The 26697-nt window shown below is 41.4% G+C and overlaps 1 protein-coding gene across 6 annotated transcripts in view; it reads left to right on the plus strand.

Annotated features, from left to right (window-relative positions):
* Nucleotides 1-26697, plus strand: part of SCML4 (Scm polycomb group protein like 4) — a 111690-nt gene that overhangs the window by 36031 nt on the left and 48962 nt on the right. For all 6 annotated transcript variants that reach the window (XR_009738485.1, XR_009738484.1, XM_061427663.1 and 3 more), the window contains 2 exons: nt 7377-7591; nt 24069-24198. Coding sequence is in view for 4 of the 6 variants with exons in the window: in XM_061427663.1 (XP_061283647.1) it covers nt 7377-7591; nt 24069-24198 (345 nt within the window). In the remaining 2 variants the exon portion in view is untranslated. The remainder of the gene's footprint in view (nt 1-7376; nt 7592-24068; nt 24199-26697) is intronic.

Here is a 26697-nt window from a genome sequence, read left to right on the forward strand (position 1 = left end):
AGAGTCAGACACAGCTTAGTGATTAAATGACAATGACAACAACAAAACTCTCCTATACTTATTAAAATCAACAAAAGAAATATAAATTATATTTTATTCTATTCTTATTTCTATTGCATTAAAAAAATTACAAATAGAGTTTGGTGCACCTTAGCTTACTCTTCTGAATATCATAAAGAACTCATAGCCTTTCACAATCATTCCAATTTACTGTATCACCATTTATTATTGTTGATTCATAAATTGTTACAACTTGCTTCTTTGTCCTCTTAGCAGTCATCCTTGTCTGGTAGTAATAAGATGTTCCAAGCTAATTCCGACCTTTCTCTGTCCCCCAGATATGGAATCAGCTCTCTAAGGAGTGTTGGTTTTATTTTAAGTGGAAAATAGTATCAGAGAGCAAAAAGTGAGTGCTAGGAGTGAGTCTACATGAGTGTTGGTTTTGGCTTCTGTTGGCCCAATTCTTGTGACAGAATTGGGGAAAAAATGTATCTTAAGGGAATATACTTTTCCATTCAACAGATTATGTTAGTGTCCTGCCTCTTATGGTATGAAGCTTTCGTTGACCAGCAAAATGTTCTATTATATTGATACGTTTCTATCCAAAATTAAAACATTTGAACCCAGAGCTTTGACCCTGACTGTGGGCCATGAGCCTCAGCGAGATGGCAGACTCCACAGTGAACAGCGTTGCCCCAGGTGCCAGGTGCACTCTGTGGGGGCAACGTTGTACCAGGTGCTTTGAAGTGCAGAATGACAGAGGAAAGAAACATAGCCCCTGGCCTCCAGGGGTGCACAGAAATCATGTATGTGCATGAAACAATGAGAGAATGAGATAAACCATCACTCAATCAGTGCCTGCTGAAACTAGTGGTACAAGCAATAGGCAGTAAGAAAGTTGAGAGAAGACAGAGACCAGTATGTAGAAGGGAAAGTCTCTGAAGCAGGAAGACTTGGGCCACCATGCAGAGCAGCCGAATTTTAGACAGATGGCAAGGCGCATCTTAATTGCTTGAAACCACCTCACATACAGACCTAAACAGAGTGGGGAGCCGTGGATATTAAGGTGCATACAAGGCTGCTGGTAAAAAAAATGACACTAGAAATTCTGGCTTATGGTGAATTCAACGGGTGCCCCAGAACAAGAGAAAATAGGATTCTGGTTGTATTTTTAAAGTGACAGTGAGAAAGAGTGTGACACTAAGGTCAGGGACCCATCCCATGCAGAAGGAAATAATCTCAAGTCCATTAGGAGGTTAGAGAGCCTTGTAACTACCTCCTCTCAGTACTTCTAGAAACAACAGGCAGCCATTGCCCCTGCCTCCAGTCTGGTTGGCCCATCCCTTCTCCAGGGACCACCAAGCATCCCTGCACATACCTACTCTGTTGCCAGTTCTGTGCGCTTAGCTTCTTCTGCTTGGAAAAGCCAGGCTCCGATGTCACCTTTTCTGTGCTTCTCCTGCCTCCACTCTTTCCAACCCAGTTAAAAGAATGATTTCTTTCATCCCTGATGTTCGCATGTCATTTAATAGGAAATCTTTGTTATACCCTCTACTCCATGTCGGAGAAGGCAATGGCACCCCACTCCAGTACTCTTGCCTGGAAAATGCCATGGACGGAGGGGCCTGGTAGGCTGCAGTCCATGGGGTCACTAGGAGTCGGACACGACTGAGCAACTTCACTTTCACTTTTCACTTTCATGCATTTGAGAAGGAAATGGCAACCCACTTCAGTGTTCTTGCCTGGAGAATCCCAGGGATGGGGGAGCCTGGTAGGCTGCCATCTATGGAGTTGCACAGAGTTGGACACGACTGAAGCAGCTTAGCAGCAGCAGCTACTTCATGTATTATTGTTGCCTTCTTACTTGTCTGCTTCTCCACAGTGAATATCTGAGGAGATGTGAATGATTTATTCTCATCTGTAATCCAAGTGCCTGTGCATAGTACTCGACACTCACTGCATATTCAACAGATATTTGTTGGATAAATTAATAAATGAAAGAGTGAATGAATGAATGGATATATAACACATGCCTCAGGATTGAATTAGGTGACTCAGTGGTCCCATGGGGTTGGTGTGTGCTTTGAATTTGGTAATTCCTTGTTCTTTACCTTGATGAAGCACCATTAGCCAGAATCTTGATTTATGTGTATTATATTTGCAAGGTTAACAGGGAAACTGTCATCCCCAAATTCAAAGACTGGATCTTAGTTTCTCTTGGCTTCAGCTATAATATTTCTAGCCAAGCCTTTTTTTTTCAGTGGGGGGGTGGTGGTATAAGATGAAGGAAACTTAGGAAACCAGCAGCAAATCACTTGATTTAATATGTTGCCAGGTTTTGACAACTGCTTAAGGGGTTATAACTTGGAGATTTAGAAACTTGAATGTTAAGTTGTTCTAGGGACAGAATCTTTTAATGTTTACTAAAACTCTTTGCTCCAAGATGGCTCTGATTCTGAAGTGAACAGAGGCCATCTGTATTCACTGAAGTCCTCAAGAGAAAGCAGAGAAATTCAGAGGTGTCATATACACCTTGAGATTTTGACAGTTCTCAAATGATTTATATGATTGGTGATATTAGATTATGTGTCCATGGCTCAAATGTCCTTGGACAGCATTTGAGGTCTTTGAAGGTCTTTGGAGATGAATGGAAATCTCTGGGTGGAGAGCAGTAACCCAGGAGCCAACTAGATAGAAGAGCCTGCAGGAGGTGGTGTCAAGGTGGGTAAGGGTGGTGAGCTGGTTCTCTTAGGGGCCCAGCAAAGCACCCCATCCACCATCTGTTTATGGATAGTCTTCCTAGCTCTGAAACAACCTTCTCTGTAATGTTGGTTATAATGTCTTTTTGGCTTTTGTTACAGTTTACTTGAGATGCTAAAGCAGTGGCCAGTGAAGTTCTGTGGCTTTGGAGCCCAAAGCATTAGAAAACAAGAAAACAAAAGGCCATCGAAAGAAACAAAAATTTCCAATAGAAACTTTCAGAGAATGAGAATTAGTCACTCATTGTTTATTTTTCCCTTTAAACTGTTTTCCTACCTATGGTTTAAAGTTTTCAAACAATGCAGAATGGTACAAAAAAGAAAGCAAAAACATCTTTCAGTATTCTTTTGCCCAGAGACCACTACTATCAGACTTTTTGATGATTATCTTTCCCAGAACTCTTTCTATGCCTAAGCACATGCAGATTTATTTCAATCTGTATATATAAAAAGGTTATGAATAGAATCATACTATAAATGCTACTTTATAGTCTTTATAGATGCATGTATATATATGTATGTGTGTATTAATATATACACACAAGTATTCCATTTTATGAATGCAAAATAATTTACTAAACTGAGGCTGCTTTGAGAGATATTTTGATTGCTTTCAGTATTTTACTATTACTAATATAAATGATGTTTGAAGAATATCCTTAGCCTTATATTTTTGTTTTTTTCCCCAGATTATCTTCTTAGGACAAATCCTTAGGAGTGATATAGCTAGAATAGGAGCGTGCATGTATACAGTTTGTAAATGGTGGTGGTTTGGTCACTAAGTTGTGTCTGACTCTTTGTAACCCCATGGACTGTAGTCCGCCAGGCTCCTCTGTCCATAGGGTTTTCCAGGCAAGAATACTGGAGTGGGTTGCCATGTCTTCCTCCAGGGAATCTTCCCAACCCAGGGATCAAACCCGGGTCTCCTGCACTGCAGGCAGATTCTTTACCGACTGAGCTACAGCACAGCAGTAAAGTTTGTGATTTTCAAATTGCCCTCCAGAAAAGTTAGCCAATTTCTAACTCTACCAACAATAAATGGAAATGTCCTCTGCACCCTCACCAACATTTAGTATTGTCAGAGTTATTCACATTTGTCAATCTGATAAATGACAAATGTACCTCAATTTACTTTTTGGGAAATAACCAGTAAAGTTCAGAATCCTTTTTTTTTTGTTCTGTAATAACTGATCATTTATTTCTCTCTCTTTCTTCCTTCTTTCCACCCCCCACACTTCCTTCTCTTGTTCTTTTCTTTCTTGCCTTCTCTAACATAGCCTGCACTTTTCGTGAGTTTTCCGTGTCCTTTGTCCATTTTTCTATTGGAGAGTCATTTTTGTTTTAATAATTTAAAAGAGTTCTTTATATTAACCTTCTGTTGGTTCCATATGCACAAATAGTTTCCTCAGGTTTTCATTTATTTGCAACCTTCTCCATGATTCTCCTTTTCCTGTATGAAGGCATTTGTGGTCATGTCTGTCAGCCTTTCCCTGCCCACTTCCCAAGTTTTCCATCATATTAGAAAGTCCTTTCCAGTCCCAAGAGTATAAAAGTATTGACTTATATTGTCTCCAGCACCTCTTAATATTTCTTTTATTTTTGTATGTATTAGTCTTGGATATCTCTAGGATTTATAAATATAGTAAAATGTTATTGGTTTCTAAGTGCCCTTTGTCCGCAAACCATTTATTGAGCTGTCTACATTGATATGAAATGATTCTAAATTTCAAACAAATGAAAATATAAGTTTAATTTCTGGACTAATGTTTCTATTGATCTGATTGCTTATTTCTGTACCCAAACTACTGCCACTTTTACAGTTTTCTCCCATGGACAGAGGAGCCTGGCAGGCTACAGTCCATGGGGTAGCAAAAGAGTCAGACATGACTTAGTGACTAAACAACAACAAAAAACACATTTTAAGAAACAGAAGGGCAAGTCTGTCCTGAGACTTGTTTTGTCTTTTTTTCCCCCCAAATTAGTTTGGGTTTTTAATGTGATTGCACTTAATTTACAGAATAATTTAGGTAAAATACCAATTTGTCCAATGATAAACTTTTTCTTTATTCAAGTCTTATTTTAGGGTATAATTATAATTTCAAAAACTAATATTTTCATCAAATGAATCCTTCAACTTCTTATTAACTCTATATGAAAAATAGTGAAGGGTCTGAACTTTTATCCTCTGCAAGCAAACAAGTTAGCCCACCCTGGTGTCATAGATGTTGGCAGAAAAAAAGATGACTGCTAGGTCAGAGGTATTGCAGGTGGTATAATCCTCACATTCCAATCTGCTTCTTTTGTCCAAGTTCCATTGTGGATACTTTACATGCAATTGTCACAGCTGAGGAACTCTAAGCTTAGGAAACTCTAATGAGAGCTCAAGGTGAGTTTTGTTGAGTTAACTCATGAAGAATGAGAGGACTAAGCCAGAGCGAGAGGAAAGAGCAATGTAGGCAAAGGGAACTATATGTGCAAAGTCCCTGTGATGGGAGGAAGTTTGGAGACTGTAAATAACGGGAAAAATGACCATCATACTTATTCCATTATCTTCTGGCTAATGGTGCTGAAGACAGCTAGCCTTTTTATTTTTCCCACTGTAAATGATCTGTTTGTTCTGCCTAAATGCTTATAGATTTTTTGCTTTTGAGTGTTTTTTGTTTTTTTTTAGGAATTTTTTGCTGTTCATTCTTAAAGAAAAAATTTTAAGACACATAGAAACTCTTAATGCTTGATGACAGCCTTTTAATATATCTTTGAGTATTTTAGTTTGCTATTAGTCTTGATCTTATCCTTAAACATTTGATAAATTATGGTTGTCTATCATCCATAGTTACATTTTCCCTAAAAAATATGCATCTTTTTTGTTTCCACTGTATTCTAATATTGGTACTTAAAAAAAAAAGTATTCATATTTGCTATTCTTACTTTTCTTTGTTCATATCTTGGTTTTGGAAAGGGAGATTTGGGGGACCTTGGACTTTTGACACCATCTTTTCCAGAATGTCTAGATTTGTTACTGAAAGGACCATTTTGTAGATGCTTTCCTCCAATTCTCTGAAATTATTCCAAGAAGTTATTTTGAGACTCCCCTATTAAATAACCTATTTAATTTTTAAAAACCTATTTAATTTTTAAAAATTTCTGTCCCATTACTTAAAATTGGATTTGACTCTGTGTTAAAATGGTCTATATTTGTAACAAGGAATTGGTGAACAGCATCTCCCTGATTGATGGATGAAATACAATACGTAATCATTCAGGTGTTTTGTGAATTGAGAGGACTGTGAGAAGACTCTCTCCAAGTATCTCCCCAACCACGGAGGTACTTAGTATTCCACTAAAAATACTTCACTGTTGTTCCATTGGCGTGAAGTCTGTTGATCAATTTAGTTCCCTGGAAGGTCCTTTGTACTCCTGAGATTGATGTGCTTTCTATAGAAGGACTTGGAAAGCAGCACAAATCCTGGCTTTTCCTCCCTCTAGGGAGAGGGAAGTAGAAAAAAAGAATGCAATTTAAAAGATGACTATTTTTCCTTAGGAAGTTATTGCTGGCATATTGAGAGATTTGGGGATAGTTAAGTGTAATTTTGAGTAATACGAATTCTTAGGGTAAAGTACTGATTAGTTTGTTACCCTCTCTTTAATCTTCAAAACCTATTCAACAAAAGGAGCTTTGTAGGCCTTCTGTGGCGGTCCAATGGTTAAGACTTTGCCTTCCAAAGCAGGGGGTGTGGGTTCAATCCCTGGTTGGAGCACTTATTTTAAGTATTTTTAATGCTGAGCATAGCAGTACAAGGGGGAAGGACTTGTACATGGTGAGCAGTTACCCATAGTCCCACCGTCTTTGCTACTGGCCACTTTATCACCACATAAAATTTTGCAGAGTTGAGACAACTTTTACCTGCACTTTGTGGGATGCTTTTTCACTCAACCTCATGTTATTAAAAAGAGTATTGTTAAAGGCTTGTATTTAGCTGATTGTGTTATTCTTTAGATGTATTAACCATCCCCCGATTGCTTGTTATTGGGCTCTATTCATTTTATTTTTGAGAGTATGGAAGCTGGATCACATAAAAATGAACGTCTCCGTATGCAAATCTCTGTCTACATTTTGATTGAGGAACATAATCAACTTTAATACAATTGATTTCCTCTATTAAATTTATTTCATGGGGGGAAAAAGGTATAACTATTTGTTACCCAGCCAAAGGGATAGGAGTGAATGTGAGAAAAAACTGGTTGTGTTTATTTAATGCTATTATTATTTCAGTTCAAAGTTGAACTAACTGGGAAATTGAGGCACATAGATAAAACTGTCTCCTTGCTGATGATACTACTGGTTGTACTGGTTGCTGGGAATCTATTGTCCTCTTCACCTAGCCAGTATCTTCCTTACTTCACTATAGTCCCATGGAAATTCACTATCCTTGAAATTATACCAGGAGCCCAAAAGCACTTTAAAAGCTCCAACTAATGCCTGGCTCTCTCCTATTTGGTCTTCCCCTCCCTTTGGGGTAGGTATGGCCAAAATCACCAAACCGGATCCATGTTTGCCTTGCAAACCAAACAAACACTTCTGTTTTTGTTTTGCTTTGTGTCTGGACTAATTCTTAGCACCTCTTCTGCCTGTGAGCGATTTGTCACTTCCTTCTGTAAGACTGGCACCAGCAGAAATGCAGTCTCAGAGGATCCCGGGGAGAAAGCGAGGCCGACCCCCACTTCACTCGACACCTGTGAAGATGGCAGTTCATAACATTTATTCTGCTTCAGCTGGTTCTTTACCAGCAGTGAAGATCCCAAAGAAAAGAGGGCGGAAACCCGGGTACAAGGTATGGCTCCATCATCTCCTTTCTCCAAAGTGGGATTGGGCCGGGGCATGGTGCTTGGGCAGACCTCCAGTGCAAAGTGTAATGAAAGGTTGGAAGTTGGGTAAAGACAGGGTGAGAAATAAGTTTCTCTTGGTGAAGAATGTGCCAGACGAAGCTTCATTGTTGCAACATGGCACACAATACATGCTGTTGCTGTCGTGTGCATTTTTACAAGTAGAGAAAGCAAATTACACCAGATGGGGAAAGTTGTGAGGCGAGCAGATTTTAGGGTCATAGCTAAACACACGTTATTAAGCTTCGCATCTCAATTAGCGTTTCAGACACTGAGCTTTCCCCTGACTGTTCTTATGAGGGCGGCTCTGGAAGCCACTTTCCAGAACTCATTTGTCATTAATTTTAGTAGAAGCAGATGATGTTCCTGAGACATTTAAATTAATAATGCGAGCAAGTTAGTGTCAAAGGATGTGAAGAATTTTCCCTAACACAGCCTCAATAAGGGGACTCATCATGAAAATGCAGGGTGTTAATTCATAGTTTCCTGCTTACAAAAGGTGCTGACGTCAAGTTTGGCTACAAGGAGGCACATGAAGCGAAATGAAAATCTTGTTACTCTTTCAAGAATTAATGATTTGGCGAGGCTTGAGGGGGTGGAGAATAAATTCTCTGATGTAACTGAAATCACATAAAACAACTCAAACCCAAGGGAGTGCTTCTCCTCCAAGATGTTTGTGAAGAGTCTGCTGGAGAAGAAAGACCACTGAGTTGTTTTCCATGAGCCTTTTGGGCATTAGAAAATGAGCTTCAGACGTTTTCCTTTGTCTATTTTTCTTGAAATAAAGGGCTTATGTTTCCATCTTGAGATCTGAATACTCAAACCAAGATGCAAATTGGCAATTAACTCTCATATATTTAGGAAAATGTATGGAAATTATTTCTGGTCAGCAGAAAGACAAAGCTTCCAGAAGGATCGGTCATGAATTCAACCTCTGTCCCTTTGGCTCTCCATAGTTCTTCCAACTGCTGGGAAATAGATGCAGTGAGGTAGGGGGAAGGTGACTCAAAGTTTTTTGGGGGGTCACTGGTTTTCGTAAAAGAAGGTTTTACTCGGCCAGCTCTTGCAGCAAAGTCTTCCATCACCGGTTCTTTTCCTAACAAAGAGAGCTTCCTTTTTCTCATGGACACACCGGTTCCAGAACTGTGTCTCTGAAGCTGGCCCAGGGCAGGTCTCTCTGCTCAGCTACGTGTACAGTTGCTGGGGTCTGGGAATGGCACCTGGAAGGCTGGAGCAGGGCAGCCCTTCTGCATGCTAGAGCCAGGGGGTGAATCTAGGAACTGAAGAAACACACAGAAAATGTTTCTGTCCTATTTGCTCTTTCTCCTGCTCCCCTGGGAGCTGTGACCCAAGAATGAAAATTACCGACAGACACAGCATTTATGCGGCCAGGAAAAATGGAAATTCACTCTGTGGATTGAGCCCAACTTTGCAGTTTTCCCATCTCTTGAAAAGGGCAGTTTTCAGGGCTCCCAACGTTCAGAGACAACTCAGGGCAGGAAGAAAGTTTTGGGAACCCTTAGCTGACACACAGCAGGTGGATCTGACTCCCATGCCTCAGAAGATCTCTTTTCTGGGGATAACAGGCCACTGCTCCTCCTTTCGGAGAAGGCACTGGCACCCCACTCCAGTACTCTTGCCCATGGACGGAGGAGCCTGGTAGGAAAATCCCATGGACGGAGGAGCCTGGTAGGCTGCAGTCCGTGGGGTCGCTAAGAGTCAGGCACGACTGAGCGACTTCACTTTCACTTTTCACTTTCATGCATTGGAGAAGGAGCTGGCAACCCACTCCAGTGTTCTTGCCTGGAGAATCCCAGGGACAGGGGAGCCTGGTGGGCTGCCGTCTGTGGGGTCGCACAGAGTTGGACACGACTGAAGCGACTTAGCAGTAGCAGTAGCAACTCTTTCTTTAGTCCATCTCCCATATGTTTGAGGGAATTGTGGGAGTTATTTCAGGCCAGCAGCTCCCAGATAGCTCCCCAAGCCATGGGCTTCATGTTCTAGAAAAACAGCTCCAAACCAGGCGCCAGTCTGCCGGAAGTCCTGACCTGTTGATGGTGAGAGGAGAAAAATATCTAAAAGTCCTCACAGACTAAAGGGACATCTTTTATTCTGAAATATCTGCTTCTTGCTATTTTGTTGTTTAAAGTTTATAAAGTGCCGTATGTTGCAAGGGTTTGGTAATCTTAAAAAAAATAATGTCCTTACTTGGCAAAATAAAGTTAGCAACCTGTTAAGTCTCTCCGATTTTACTTTGGCAATTTCTTAGACCCTGAAGCCCCATTTTACCATTAACAAAATGGTTTTAATTGTGGAGAAGTCAACAAGGAAACTGTACAGTTTGATTTCATTTACCAAATGGTCACTCATTTTGGCGATTTTAACTATCTGGGATACAGTTGGGGAGCCAGAGTTGTTAAAAATAAAAACTCCTGAGCAAGTGAAATAAGATATTATTTGGTCTACCCTTAAAGATCTTGTACTTTATTACTAAGAAAATGCTTCCAAATCCTCCCTCAGAGTCTATTTACCTTTGTTGTAGACACATTTCTTACAGGCTTGATTATCACAGTTTAATAGCCTTCGATTTAAAGGTAAAGATATTTGGGGAAGATAGCATACTCAGCTGGATACTGAAAGTATAATTATATGATTTCATATTAATAATTTAGAACAATAATATTATCAATGTTATAAAATAATACATAATATAACTTTTATTATATCAGTACATTATCATGATATATTTATGTTAGCAATATTATCATAAAATGACAAATGTTGAGCCTTTGACAGGCTTTTCCCCAGGGGATTCTGAGGAGGCCTTGTCGTAGCGACTGTATCACCGGTTTGTATTCATTGAAATTTGCCACTTCCTGCCTAGTGCTGTCCCAAGCGGCTCAGTCAGCCACCTCCGTGTCCCAGCAGACATGGAAAATCTCTCAGGTCCAAGTATGAGGACAAGCCTCTCCCTTTGAGACTCAAGCACAGCTGAACACAGGCTGTGACATTTAACCCTCTCTCTGTGTCTTGAGAATAACATGAGTAAATTACAGGCAGAAAAGGAAGAGTCTAACTAGCGGTCAGATGTCAGCGCTCCAGAGTTCATGGGTCAGCCCTTCTCCCAGGGCCCATCTGGCTATGTCTTTTGGCCTTGGCCTGCAGCCACTTTGCTGGGGCATGCTTGCTACTGTGAGAGCATCATTTTATGGCCTTATTGCCCCCTACTCATCCCAGTCAAAGGAAGGAAAAACCTCTTAACATCATAATTTCTCCTTAAGAGCCATGAAAACAACCTTCCTTGTTATCAAATAGAACATTTATACCTCAGTTTGAAGAATCTGCTATTGATTTAGGTTGTCAGCTCAGAGACTCCCCAAGGCCAACAGGTAGGCTTTCCTTACATTTCATGACTAAGGAGACCATCGAGGTCTTTTTAAAAAGATAAAGAGAGAGGGTCTGCTCCAGGGACAAACCCTAGCTTCCATTCTGTAAACATAGCTGGTTATAATGGTTCCATATAGCAGAATTTTCAGCTTCTGTGTCTTTATAATTTAAGCAGGAGAAAAAGTGATGGGTTTTTAAGATAGCCATTTGTCCCCAATACACAATTACAGTAATCAATACTAATAGCAATAATAGTCATAAGTAACACTGAACACTTTCTACATTTGAGTCTCTGAGCTTAAGCACTATATATATATGTATTTCTTGTATATCCTTGATAGTTCAATAGTGAGAGGAGTCAGAAAAGTGGCAGGAATTAGGCATGAATTAACCACACCCTGCAGTCTGAGACCACATAACTGTCAGGTCAGGAGCACTCTAGACCCTCAGCAATCTCTTTGCATTATTGTTCAGAATAATATTATGTTTCCTGATTCAAAAAAGAGTAGATTACGTTGTTCTGTTTAACAAGCTGAGGAAAGTGTAACATGTAGAAAGAACATCATCCCCGAAATATTAAAAACAAATTCAGCTGCTGTAACAAAGACTGAAGAACAGTGGCTTAAGGATGATAGAAAGTAATTTCTATCTCATGTTAGTGTCTGGGAAGGCCATCTGGGGCTGATTTCATGCCTTGGTGTTGAGGACCCAGGCTTCTGTTATATTGTTGTTTTGCTATCCTAATGGGTTTCCCAAGTCGTGCTTAGAGGTAAAGAACCCACCTGCCAATGCAAGAGACGTAATAGACATGGGTTTGATTCCTGGTTCAGGAAGACCCTCTGAAGGAGTGCACAGCAACCCACTCCAGTGTTCTTGCCCGGAAAATCCCATGGACAGGGGAGCCAGGCGGGCTGCAGTCCATGGGGTCGCAGGACTGAGGTGACCACAGCTGTGCTATCCTAAGACACAGTCTCTACTTCATGCTCTAAGATGGCTCCTCCAGGTCCCACAAGCCGACTAGTCCAGCCAGCAGAATGGGGACAGAGGTAGCGGAGGGAAAGTTGTTCCTCTTTAAGGATGAAAGCTTCAAAATTGCACGCAACCCTCATGCTTGAACTCACTGGCCAGAACTCACTAAGTCACTTGGCCACACTTAGCTCCACAGGAGGTGACAAAATGTAGTGCTGAGTGACAAGGTGATGAGCTAAAATTCAGAGATCGCATTAATTAATGAAGAAAGGGGCATGGATATTTGGGAAGAACTAGCAATCTCTGCTAAGAATTTAAAGGACAGTCTTCCATTAACTGGAGAATTAACTTTATGAAGAAAGTACTTTTCTAAAGAACATGGGTAAATGCAACATTTGGTTTTGTTCCTCCTTTTTTATTGTCATCCTTCTCCCCACTGAAAAAGTGTGTGTTCTTGACACTGTAACAAGGATGTCAAATTCCCAAAAATCTCAATTAAGAGAATGCTCAAGCTGAAAGTAGAAAGGATTTTGTTTATTTCAACAAAATTCTTTAAAGCCTCTTTCTAAAATGTGTTTTCGTTATAAACGCTGAATGGGTTTCAATGCTTCTTTGATTATCCAGATCTTGTATTGCCTTGAGAGTCATAGTTATGAACACTAAATGTAGTCTAATAGTATGCAAGGGAAGAATCAACATCTAACTCTTCCTGTGCCTACTTCCTGTCCCTCACCTGCTGATGGTGCATATGATGTGCCACCTGTGGCCATGAGGGAAATGACTACATGGGCACAAGGCAGGGGGCATTCCCTTGGGCTGAACAGTGTGCAGCACCTAGGGCAGGGACCGTCTCCCCTGTGGTTTTTCTGTGACACCCCCACTCCCACCCTAGGGCTGAGCAGTGATCAGAGGTGGGGCTGAGCAGTGATCAGAGGTGGGGCTGAGCAGTGATCAGAGGTGGGGCTGAGCAGTCATCAGAGGTGAGGCTCAGCAGTGGGTCAGGGGCAGCGGTACCTGGTGAATGTTTTCTGATCAGCATTTTGAATGTAACTCAGAAATGAATGTTAGTTGGTATTTTCACTTATTTTGAGGAGTAATAGAAATGTAAACAATGAAGTTGTATGTTGAAATTTCACTCATTCGTCAAGGATGTGATTGACTTTGCTGAATCGGATACCAGTTGGTGAAAACAAAAAGTGTTTGTTTTCATGCTGTTCACTGTGTAATGGCTACAGAAAAGGCACACTTTAAGTTTAATTTGCATTTTAAGTATTTTCTCCATTACTCTCTTAAACCTGTGAGTTAACAAAACAGTAAATCCAGCCCTATTTGTAGCATTTGCCAGTTTCCAAGGTGTAAATATTCCCAACATGGCCAATTTCAAGGCACAAATGTAATGTTCCAGAACGTGGAGCTGGTCAAAGATACTGCAGTATCACTCCTGTAACTGTATTTCCACACAGATGCAGCAGTAAAATAATTAGAAAGTGGTGAGTTTTGATTAATACTCTGTAAGTACATGCACTTCAGTTTTTAATAATTGCTGTGTTTAAACACAGATATTGCAAACAACTTGCAATATTCCTGAAAATTTAACAATCATATCTTGTGAACTGATATAAGCTGCTCCATCTCACCACTGCTCTGAGCTCTGCTATGCACAGAATGCCTGTAACTGCACGTTCCATATCCCCCCTCTTATCTGCAGGGCTGACCCCATGCCTGCTGATGCATAGAACTTAGCTGCCTCCCCCGTTTCTGAAGAAACTCAGTCACAGCAATTTACATTCCTTGAAGTGTGTGGTCTCTACTGAAGGTTGTCGGGGTCACAGGACAGAGTGGACACTCCATTAAATATTTCACATGAATGGATCTGTTTTTCTGAATTCCACTTTAGCCAGTGATGGTTATTTTTGTTTTCCTTTTTCTTCCTTCTGTCTCCTGATAACTCATGGAGTACTGGCTTCATTGCCTCCTCTCCAGATCGCCTCTGTCAGGAGGAATTTAAGTCATTCTCTTCAGTCCCACCCAGACAGAACAGTAGCACCACCACCACCACCTCCCCCCATGCCCACCCACCCTGTTGCACTTCACCAGTTTCACTACCTCTCTGGGCCCAAAGGAGAATATAAACCCAACATAGAGTTGGTGGGAGAAAGTTCCAGCATCCTCATGTTATTCCCATCCCATTTGCTCCCCTGAAAAGCAGAAGAGACTAGACCATTACCCTCCCATCTCTGAGCATCCTCTTCTGTCTTCGTTATTATGCAGGCAGTATATCGTATTGGGGTAATTTTATTTTCCTTGAGAAGTTTGTGCAAAGATTGGTTAACTGGGATCTCAGATTTGACTGAGGGGTATATTGCCAAAGCAGGTCCCAAGGCCAAAGGATACTGGCCCCTCCATCCCTTGCATGTTTAATCTCTCCCAAGGGCAAGGAGAAAAAGGTGTGGGTAGACTCAGACAGGCTGACTCCTCGGAATGGAATTAGGTCATTGGCCACAAACTTCTTGTTGTTGGAGCTGATTTGCATTTCCAACAGGCAAGTTTTTCTAGACTGAAGTCTGAGGTTAAACACGGTGAGGTATTCAGTTTTCCCCAACCCCACTTCCTGCATCGCTGCAGAACCCTGAGGGAGTTTTGTGTGAAGAAATAGAGCGAACCTAAAGGAGCAATGGGTCCCCAGGGAAAGCAATGGGCAGGGACGTGGACAAAGCTATCCTCCAAAGGAGTCAGAGAGGAAAACATGATTAAAAAGTGAAGGTAGGGAAAACATGATTAAAAAAAATAGAACCCAGTATATTAGTTTCCTAGGGCTTCTGTAACAAAATACAACAAACTGAGTGACTTAAAAAATACAAAATTTTATGAAAATTTTATTTATTTTTAATTGAAATATAGTTGATTTACAATGTTGTGTTAGTTTCAGGTATACAGCAAACTGAATCAGTGATATATATATGTATTCTTTCATATATAAGAAAATATTTATTCTATATTATATAATATAGTTATAATGTTATATAATAGTATATATTGTAATTGTATATATAATTGTATATATATCATTATATAATTGTATGTATATAATATTATACATAACAACATTATATTATAATGTTGCTGTTGTGCTTAGTCGCTCAGTCATGCCCAACTCTTTGTGACCCTTTTGGACTGTAACCCACCAGGCTACTCTGTCCATGGGATTTTTCAGGCAGCAATACTGGAGTCGGTTGCCATTTCCTCCTCCAGAAGGCTCAGCAGGTAAAGAATATGCCTGCAGTGCAGGAGACAAAGGAAACACTGGTTCAATCCCTGGGTAGAATATACGTATATATTGTCTTTCTCTGTCTGACTTACTTCACTTAGGACGATAATCTCTAGGTCCATCCATGTTGCTGCAAAAGGCATTATTTTAATCTGAATACTATTCCACTGGATATATATGCCACATCTTCTTTATTCATTTGTTGATGGAACAGTAGAAACTTATTGACTCACTGTTCTGCAGGCTGGAAATCAGATCAGGGTTGGCCAGGTTGGTTCTTTCTGAGGGCTGGTAGGGAGGACCTTTTGTAGGTCTCTCTCCTGGCTTCTGGGGGCCTCAGATGTTCTTTGGCTTGTGGATTGTCTTCCCTCTGTGCATGTTTGTCTCTGCGTCTGAATTTCCCCCTTTTATAAGGACACAGTCATACTAAATTAGCGCCCGATCTAATGAGCTCATCTTAACTTGATCATCTGCAAAGACCCTATTTCCCAATAAGATCACATTCATAGGTGCTGGGGGTTAGGACTCTAACATCTTTTGTGGGGAGACACATTTTAATCCATAGCATTCAGTGTAATAATCTTTATCTTTAAACTAGGCATTTAGTCTATTTATATTTAAAGTAATTCTTGAAAAATTTGGGTTTAAATCGATATTTTGTGTATTCTATTCATCCTACTCATTCTGTGTTCCTTTTACCTGTCTTCCTGCCTTCTTTTTTTAAACATATAATTCTTTCTTTTCTACTCCTTGAAGTTTAAGCACTGTGTTTTCTAGTATATTACTGATTGCTCTAGAAATTACAGCATGCTTACATAGTAGAGTTTTCTAAAGTTAATCTTACATTTGCTTCTTTCCAGATAATACAAGGACCTTAGATCACTTTTAACTCGATTTATCACCATATTTGAATATTATTGTCAACATACATCTTAATTATTTTTTGTTTTTTAGTCCCCTTAAAACAATTATTTTTGTTTTGTAGAGTCATTTTCATTTAGAATCACTTGCTTACTTACCACTCAAAAATTCTTCATTCCTTTTTACATATCATACATCCTACCTGAAATCACTTTCCATTTGCCTGTAGTACATCTTTTAGAAGTCTTCTTTATAGATCCTCTAGTGAGGAATTCTCTTAGCTTTTGTTATCTAAAATTACCTTTAGTTCATCTTCACTTTTGGAAAAAAAATATTTTTTCTGCGTCTGATTGTAGATTTCTAGGTTTTTATTTCCTTGCAGCACATTGAAGATATTATTTTGTTTATCTCCTGGGGTACATTGTTGTAAAGAGCTCAGCTATCCATCTGACTTACTGGAGCGTTCCCTCCAATAAGGTTTTGTATTTTTAAGCTAATTTTAAGATTTTTTTTTCTTTTTCTTCAACATTCTACAATTTCATCCTGTTGTGTCTACCTATGGATTTCTTTTTTATTTAGTGTGTTTAGAATTTGTTGGACTTCATGAATCTGTGTATTAGAATTTTCATCAGCTCTGGAAAGTTCTAAGCCATTATCTTTTCAAATGTAACTTCTGTTCCATTCTTTCTGAAACTCTAACGTTAAAATGTCTATATTTGCCTTGTCTATTAACCTTTCTTCCATAGTTTTTATGCATTTATCTACTTTTTAATGAATTTCTTCTCACATATCTTCTGGCTCATTAATTCATTCTTTAGCTATATTTGTTGTTGTTGTTTAGTCGCTAAGCCATGTCCAACTCTTTGTGATCCCATGGACTATAGCCCACCAGGCTCCACCGTCCATGGGATTTTCCAGGCAAGAACACTGGAGGTGGGGTGCCAACCATGTCCAGCTCTTTGTGACCCCGTGGACTACGGCCCACCAGGCTCCTCTGTCCACGGGGTTTCCCGGGCAAGAACACTGCAGCAGATTGTCATTTCCTTCTCCAGGGGATCTTCCCGACCCACAGGTTGAAACCATGTCTCCTGCTTGGCGGGTGGATTTTTACCCTTGAGTCACCTGGAAGCTATGTTTAGTATGCTGTTAGATCTGTTTATTTAGTTTTTAATTTTAGTTATTGTATAGAAGTTCAATTTGGTTCTTTTGTAGTTTTGCTGTTATTTTTATAGTTTTCTGTTCTCCAGAGATATTTTCAAACTTGTCTTTTATATCTTTATACAGAATATCAGAGTTGCTTTCATGATCTCAGTCTGATAATTGAAATATCTCAAGTATTTGTAGAGTTTGATTGCTGTGTGTTTTTATTGCCCATTCTTGCTTGGTTCCTTGCTTTCTTGTGTGTTTGAGCTGTGTTATTCATTGACTTTGAAAAATTATTTTGGAGATTTCTTTGAGACCTTTCTCCAGTGATGATTTGAGTTTGTTTTTTCAGGTAATCTGGGAGCATTGCCAGATTGGGTAATTTTTAAACTAACTTCACAGGCTAAAGTTTTCTTGGTGACCCAAATTTTGTGAATTTGGGCTGCAAACCTATGTGAGCTCTGGCTTGTGGCAATATCTTCCCAGGGATTCTGCACACCCCCGCCCCCTGTACTAAGGCAACTTTCCTGAGAGTCAGGAATGGGTGTGGTGAATGAAACAGGACAAGTTTACAGCTAGCTGGCTCACACTTACCCAGAGGTTTTAACCCTTCGGGTGAACCCTGGGATCTATGGCAATTCCAAGGCCTAGATTTCACCTGTATTTGGGCCCAATTATTCTTTATATTATATATTGTTAGCTCCTCCTATTTTTACTAATCTTACATTTTATCCATTGTAAGTAGTTGTTTTCAGTTGATCCAAATAACATAGTTTTCTATATTCCCAGAAACAAAGCTCCAAAGAAACTTAGGATGCCACATTTCTTCTAATCAACACTCAAAAATATGGCACTGACACTGGTTTTATCTCAAACTCTTTGTTTTCAAAAGTGGTCTAATGCAGGGTACATAAATAACATGATGAGTTGAAAGAGAACTTAGAAACCAACAACCCGGACTTCCCTGGAAATCCAGTGGTTAAGACTCCATGCTTCCACTGCAGGGGGCGTGAGTTCAATCTCTGGTCAGGAGAACTAAGATCCCGCATGCTGTTGGTACAGCCAAAAATAAATAAATAAATCCAACAACCCTATCCTCATTTAGGGCTTCCCTGGTGGTGCTAGTGGTAAAGAACCTGCCTGCCAGTGCAGGAGACGTAAGAGATGCAAGTTCTATCCCTGGGCTGGGAAGATATCCTGGAGAAGGGCATGGCTATCCACTCCAGAATTCTTGCCTGGAGAATCCCATGGGCAGAGGAGCCTGACAGGCTACAGTCCATAGGGTCGCAACGAGTTGGACACAACTGAAGCAACTTGGCAGGCACACACCCTCATTCGGAGGATGAAGCCCAGAGGTATTGAGTGGTTTCCTCAGAGTCCCGTGTGAACTGGGGGCAGGACCAGGATTAGAACTCCAGCGTCTCTGAGGCCTGTGTTCTCTTCACTCCCCTGCAGTTTGCTGGGCAATATGAAATCATGTCAGTTCTCAGTGTCCATTTCCCAGATGAGGAAATGTGGATGCTTAGCTTCTCTTCATGTTTTCTCCCAGAAGTACTATGTAGAACCTATCGTGTGGTATTTTGCAGGCTTACTGCTTGAGTAGTAGAGGAGGAATATTTAGAATCTTGGAGACAAGTGAGTCTTCCGCAAAGTTAACTAAATGAGCAACAAGTAAAATGCTAATGTTTTAAACTAATGTAATAGAAATATATTATCAAAACAAAGTTTGTGTGAATAAATCTAGAAGTTATCTTTGCTTTTGCATTTTATCTCTCCCATCACCCTAGTTTCAATTCCAAAATACACCTGAATCCAACCAATTCTTTGTCTTCACTACTTTTACCCTAGTTCAGCCACCTATGCCTCTTGCCTGCACCATATGACAACCTCCTCACTAGTGTTCTTTTCTCTATTTTTGTACCCTCTCATCTATTCTCTGTATAGCAGCCATACTTTACTTTATAAAATAAAATCTAGGATGTGTCTTTCTCTGCTTAAAATGCTGTAATTGTTTCCATTCCTCTTAGAGACTGTATTTATTTACTCAGGCTGCTATAACAAAGTACCACAAAGAGTGTGGCTTGAAACAGGAGTTCTGGAGGCTAGAAGTCCAAAATTAAGATATTGGCAGGGACATGCTCTCTCTGAAGGTTCGAGTGGTTCTGAAGGTTCTTGACTCTTCTGAGCTTCTGGTGGTTGCCTGCAATCCTTGGTGTTCCTTGACTGTAGACCTATCACTCCAATCTCTGCCTCCATTGCCATATGGCATTCTACCTGTGTGTATGTGTTCAGATTTCCCTCATCTTATAAGGACACAAGGCACTGGTATTAAGGCCCACTCTAACCCAGTGTGGCCTCATCTTAACTTGATTACATCTGCAAAGACCCTATTTCCCAGTCAAGTCCCATTCACAGGTACTGGGGCTTAGGACTTGAACATGTCTTCTTGAGGGGGACAGGATTCAGTCTACAGCACTGACCTAGAAAGTCCTCATGATTGGGCCCTGACCACCTGGCTAACCCCATCTTACCTCCTTCTGCCTTGCTTACAATTCCAGCCACCCTGGCTTCCTTGTACTTTGAAGAAGCCAAGCTTTAGGAGGTTTACACTGACCACTCTGTCTGCTTGGAAAGTTTTTTCCCCAGGCTCCCTCTTGTTATTCAGATCTTGAAGTAGGTGTCACTTCCTTATCGGCCTACCCCAGTCACCGGTTCCCTTTTATCACATCACCATATTCTACCTCTCAGAGTAGTACTTATCACAATGTGACATTTTTGTTGTGTGTTTCTTGTTTCCTCCTACTATGATATTAGCTCATCAAGAACAATGACCTTATCTCTCCCATTCACAGCTGTATCTTCAGCGCCTAGAACAGTTTCCTGTGCACAGTAGGTGCTCAATGAATATTTGTTGAGTGAATGACTACCTCATGGAATGAATTTTTTTTCCCTTTTCAGACTTAGCTTAAATGATGCAACTTGGAAAGAGCAGCTCCTGCCTAAGCAATACTTAGGGACCATTGCAAAATGTATTGGGAATATGTTTTTTAAAGGGGATCATGAGCAAGTTGTAAGGTAAGAAGGTGGGTCTTCAAAGATTGGGGAGATATGGTCCCAAGTGGGTAGGTGTAGAAAATGTAGATGGGTCCTGGGAGGAAGATGGACAATTCCCTTTCCTGCTGTGGCTACAGGAGCAGGAAACTTGGAACTCATTTGTATTTCTGGAATTTCTAATAATAAAAGTATAATACCAGCAGCAATGATGATAATAAATGTTTACCGAGTTCTCACTTTGCACTAGCCCTGTACTAAATGTTTATACTTCATTCTTACCATCCTTGTGAGAAGGTATCATCCTTACAGATGAGAAAAGGCAGACTCTGAAGGCTGAGTAACAAGACTTAGCACAGCGTTAATGAGTGACTGAGCTGGGTTTTGAACCCAGATCCAAAAGCTAGTGCCCCACTGCATGTGCCCACTGCTCTGCTGAACTTAATTATTTCTGGCTGTGCCGGGTCTTCGTTGCTGTGTGTGGGCTCTCTCTAGTTTGGCGGGTGGGGGGTGGGTACTCTCTAGCTGCAGTGCATGGGCTTCTCATTGTGGTGGCTTCTCTTGCTGGAAGAGCACAAGCTCCGGAGTGCGCGGCCTTCAGTAGTTAAGTCAGTTAGTTGCCCCATGGCATGTGGGACCTTCCCAGGCCAGGGAGCCAACCCGTGTACCCAGCATTGGCAGGCGAATTCTTAACCACTGGACCACCAAGGAAGTTCCTGAACTCATTTTTAAGTTCTGCTCTGTTGTTTCATCCTCTGCTGATATGCAATGTTAGTCGCTCAGTCATGTCCACCTGTTTGCGACCCCATGGACTGTAGCTCTTCAGACTCCTCTGTCCACGTAATTCTCCAGGTAAGAATACAGAGTGGGTTGCCATCTCCTTCTCCAGGGGATCTTCCCGACCCAGGGATTGAAGCTGGGTTTCCTGCATTGTGGGCAGATTCTTTACTATCTGAGTCATCAAGGAAGCCTCTACACATATGTATACTCCCCAGATCACACTGCATATCCTTCATTTACCCACCTCTTGTTGTCAATCTAACAAATACTGTTTAGTTAGTACATCTGTTTCTGCCACACTTGCATATTTCTAGAAAAATACTTGAATTTTACATTCTGACCCCTTCTCCTTTAGCATGCCCTGGCCACACATCTCAGTTTGTAAGCGAATCCCTTCCCAGCTGTTGTCAGTGATTTTCTATAGCAAGTGTCTTAGAGAAGGTCTTCCGCTGAAGACAGCAGGAACAAGAAACACTCCAGGCCCTTACTTTGGATCTGTGAATGGAAAAGAAAGATGAGCCACTCCCAAATTCCCCAGCCCCTTTGGTGGAGGCTCCAGCTGGCAGGGGCCACCTCTACCCTTCTGCTTCATCCCTTCACTATACTTCAACACAGCAAAGCACAGCCACTGGCAACCAAGCCCTGGATGAGGAATCGCCACACCCATTTGATTATGGTTTTGAATTTCAGGTAAAGGTGCCAAAGCTGACAGCATCTGTATGGGGCTGTTGGCTTTGAAGGCCAAGGGTTAGCTCTTGTATGTCAGAGCAAGGCGTCCTGGGCAGCAAATCTACGCTGCCAAGAAAGAGGCCTCTTCTTCTTCCTTCCTATTTGTGTTTTTCTTTTTTTTCTATTTGTGCCAGATTCTGTTTTTAAGATTTTTAAAATAAACTATATTTTAGAATAATTTAAGTTTAGAGAAGAGTAGCAAAGATACAGAGGATTCTCATATACCAGACACCTAGTTCCCCGTATTGTTAACATCTTACATTATAGTGTTACATTTGTCACAGCTAGTGAATTAATAATAATACATTATTGTTAAATAATATCACTATTTTAATGAGATTCATTACTTCTTCCCTGTTCTGTTACAGAATTCATCCAGGATACCTCATCACACATTCAGTCATCATGTCTCCTCTGGGCTGTGAAAGTTTCTTAGACTTTTGTTGTTTCTGATGACATTGGCAGTTTTGAGGAGTATTGGTCATGTATTCTGTAAGGGCTTCCCTGCTGGCTCAGATGGTAAGGAATCTGCCTGCAGTGAGGGAGACCTGGGTTTGATCCCTGGGTCGGGAAGATCCCCTGGAGAAGAGAATGGCAACCCATCTCCAGTGTTCTGGAGAATCCCATGAACAGAGGAGCCTGACAGGCTACAGTCCATGGGGTCCCAAAGAGTAGGACACAACTGAGTGACTAACACTTTCACTTTCATTCTATGAAATATTCTGCAATTTGGACTTGTTTGAAGTTTATCCCATGATTAGATTGGGATTATGGGTTTTTGGAAAAGAGGTCTCACAAGTAAGGTGCCATTACCATCATGTCTTATCAAGGGTGCATACTACTGACATGGTTTATCACTGTGGATGGTGATCTGGCTCCCCTAACTGAGGTGGTGTTTGACCGGCTTATCTCCTGTAAAGATACTTTTTCCCCATTTCCATACTGTCCTCTTTGGAAGGAAGTCACTATGCGTGGCCCACACTCAGGAGTGAGGAGCTATGCTCCACAATAAAATACTTAGAATTGTTATCCCTGGGAGATTTGTCTATTCTCCCCATATATTTACTTAGTCAGTCATTCATTTATGTAAGTATGGAGTCATGGATATTCACTATAGACTTTATTTTTTTTTAAACTACTTTCTTTATCTGTTGCTCGTGTTGCTCCTGGTTTGACCACTGAAACTCTTTCAGATGACTCCTTTGTCCCTGGGACCTACCCCTTTCATTGTTTGTGTATGTAGGTAGTTTTTTAATTTAGTACTTGCCTTTTTGGCACAGTAAGATGATCCAGGCTCATCTTGTATGTTTCCAGTCCTAGCCCTAGAATCAGCCATTTCTCCAAGGATACCTGGTTCCTTTGATTGAAGAATGGTATTAGAAATGAAGATAGCAGCATTTTGTTTTATATTATCCATTAAAAACCAAAACAAGCCATTAAAAAAGAAAGCAGCAATGAAAAGCAGTCTGGAGCAGGGTTGAAACACAGGTCAGCAGTGAAGAGGTGAAGTAACTGACTTACTCATATTTTTAGGGTGGAGTACTGAAATTAGAAACTTGTCTGTTGAACCATGGTACAAAGAGTGATTTGTTGGTATTGATCCATCACCTAGTCATCTCTCCCTTAATCCATAACAGCAAATTTCAGCTCCTCATTTGTGATTTCAAGTGAACAACGTTCAAGGTGGCTGCTTGTCACCACTAAAGAATGCACTCATCTGCACTCTTAGGCTCCACCGCAGGAAAAAACTCCCGAGAAGCATTTGGAAGACCAGCTCCTGCTCTCTTTGCCAGCAGGATCCAGTGCGCTCTGTGAGCAGAAAGCTCAGCAGAGTAGACAGAGCTTCAGGGCTGCTCACTGGCTGGCTGGCTGGAAAACCCTGTCTCAGGAACCTCAGGAGCACAGGGGCTCAGGCGGGGAACGGACCCCACCCTGCATCCTGCCCTCAGGAGGCTTACGGGCTTCAACTCTTCACACCTCTGTGTGTCCCACACCCACTGCCTGACACAGTCATTTCCTGGGTGGCTCCACTGTAAGGACGGGGTGCAGAGCTCAGCTCTGGTTGTGATCCAAACTTGAGTCTTGCTCATGAACTCGAATCTGAAGTTCAGCTTCCAAAGCAGCACAGTAGGAAGCATGATGGAGTAGCAGTGGTTAACTGAGCCCAGGAATGAGCTTGGGAAGGTGTAGGGAGCATCTCCAGATTTTTCACTGATTCCATGGGTTCTCTCTTGCAGCTTAAGTCTCGAGTTCTCATGACTCCTTTAGCCCTGTCTCCTCCACGGAGCACACCAGAGCCCGACCTCAGCTCCATCCCTCAGGATGCAGCCACGGTACCCAGCTTGGCAGCCTCACAGGCTCTCACAGGTAGGTCAGGTGAATGAACTCCAAGGCTGTGATGACTTGTCCACAAGCTAAAGTTCTTTTGTGAGCTAGTGAGCTACCACCGAGATGGCTCAAATGAAGGATTTAATGTGTGTTAGCTGGACAACACATAGGATGACCAAATTCTCTGAGAACATCTATTTAAATGTCTCACAGCCTGAATTATTTGCAGTTGTTTTTCAATGCATCTTGAATTCGCTGGTTGCTGTGAGTGGATGGGGACTAGAAAGAGTGGTTGTTGGCCCATCTTCTTCTCTTCAGAGACAGGTTAACTTTGTACCAATAGTGAGCCTGCTCACCTCAAAGAGTTTCTGTCCCTGTGTTTGTGCTTCCAGATCTCCTAAGGATCCTGATGTCCCCCAGTCCCACCTAGTACCAGCCAGTCCAGTCAGGGTAGACCTCTGCCCAGTCTCTCTGATGGGGTGTCCACCAGTGGACTGACAGTTCCATCCCAAGAGTAACAGTAATAGGATGGTCTCTTTCTCTCTTACACACACACACACACACAGATCCTCCTCATCACAAACCACCCCCAGCCCCATCCCATTTCAATTCCTTGGTGCCCTCCCCATACTGTTGGGTAAAAACCAGACTTTGCAGTATGGCCTACAAGGCCCTGCTCTAGTCTTTAGGGCCCACCATAGGATCATTGCATATTCTCCCTTCTCTTTCTGGAATGATCTTTCCTCTGGTCACCCTCTCTTGTATCTCAGCTCAGGTAGTGGTGGTGGTTTAGTCGCTCAGTCATGTCCAACTCTTGTGACCCCATGGACTGCAGCCCATCAGGCTCCTCTGTCCATGGAATTTTCCAAGCAAGGATATTGGAGTGGGTAGCCATTTAGTACTCTGGGGGATCTTCCCAACTCAAGGATGGAACCCAGGTCTCCCACATTGCAGGCCGATTCTTTACCATCTGAGCCACCAGAGAAGCCCCATCTCAGCTCAGGTACTTCCCTCAAAAAAGCCTTCACTGACTTTCCTGCCAGGGTTCCCAGGAAGAGCTCTTCCAGCCCCTCCCTAGTGTTTTTGCAGCCAAGGTCCCACTTCACTTTCTGTAGTTCTCTGAGTAGATCTTTCTCCCCTGCAGGGCCCTAAGCTCTCTGAAGCCGGGGATCATGTCGATTTGGTTCACCATTTTCTCTGTGGGGCCTAGCACACTACTGCCTGGCATGAAGGTCCCTTGTCAGTTCGGGGTTTTACCGAATCATCTGGGCTTAGTAGGGGAGAAGGCAACCTGGTAGAGTGAAAAGAGCACACAGGTCATGACATCAGAAAGACATGAGTTCAAATCCCTGTCGCACCACTAATTATACTTTCTGAGCAGCCACTTCACCACTTTTTACCTCAGTTTCTTCATTACCAACAAAATAATAATATGTAGTTCTCAGATTTATTTTGAAAATCAAACAAGGTAAAGTATATACAATGCCTGGACTATATAGTAGCTGCTCAGTAAAAACTAATTTTCTTCAACTTTATTACTGTTTAATCCTTCCAAAATTCTTATGGTTTCCTCTTAAAGTCTTTCTTCAACACTCCTCTGCACTAGTGGCCCCCAAGGTAAGATGCTCATATCTGGGCTGGGGACATAGGGAGACGTAAGAGGAGTCATTAACCTGTAGAAGAAAATATGATAGCTACTATTAGTATTTCTTTTTATATCACCCTTTAAATTTTTCTATTTTTTGGTTGCATTTTAAATGTATGCAATACATTAATATGGTTGAGAAGGTCTATAACCTATAAATAAATAAACACATTTGGGGACACATGCTTAAAAGATTTTTTTACCAGTATGATGTATTTAAAACTGCAGGGAGGATTCCCCTGGTTATCCACGGGTTAAGAATCCACCTGCCAATGCAAGGGACACATGTTCAATCCCTGGTCCAGGAAGATCCCACGTGACTCGAGGCAACTAAGTCTGTGTGCCACAACTACTGAACCCATGCTGTAGAGCCCATGCTCCGCAACAAGAGAAGCCCACAATGGGAAGCCAGTGTACTGAAACTGGAGGGTAGCCTGCATGCAGCAACAGAGACCCAGCACAACCAAAAATAAATAAAATTCTAAAAGAAAAAAAAACAAAACTAAAACTACAGGGGCTTCTGGTTGGGCTCACCTAAATGGACTACTGAGTATTCATTATCCCTGAGATTGTTGATAGAATTCTCTTTAGAACTCATCGAATATATAGTTTTTGGAGTAATTAGCATCATGTCGATTTTTTTTTTAACTGAAGGTTAACAACAACAATGATGGCAAATGCCAAACATTATGTATAGCTTGAGAGCTTCTTGAGAGGAGGAGGGAAGGTTTTTTTTTTTTTTTAAATGGAAGATAATTGCTTTACAATGCTGTGTTGGTTTCTGCCACACAACATGAATCAGCCATACACCTGTCTCCTCCCTCTTGAACCTCTCTCCCACTTTGCACTCCATCCCAACCCTTTAGGTCATCACTGAGCATCAGGCTGAGCTC

The sequence above is a fragment of the Bos javanicus genome, chromosome 9 (assembly GCF_032452875.1).
Source record: "Bos javanicus breed banteng chromosome 9, ARS-OSU_banteng_1.0, whole genome shotgun sequence".
NCBI lineage: Eukaryota > Metazoa > Chordata > Mammalia > Artiodactyla > Bovidae > Bos > Bos javanicus.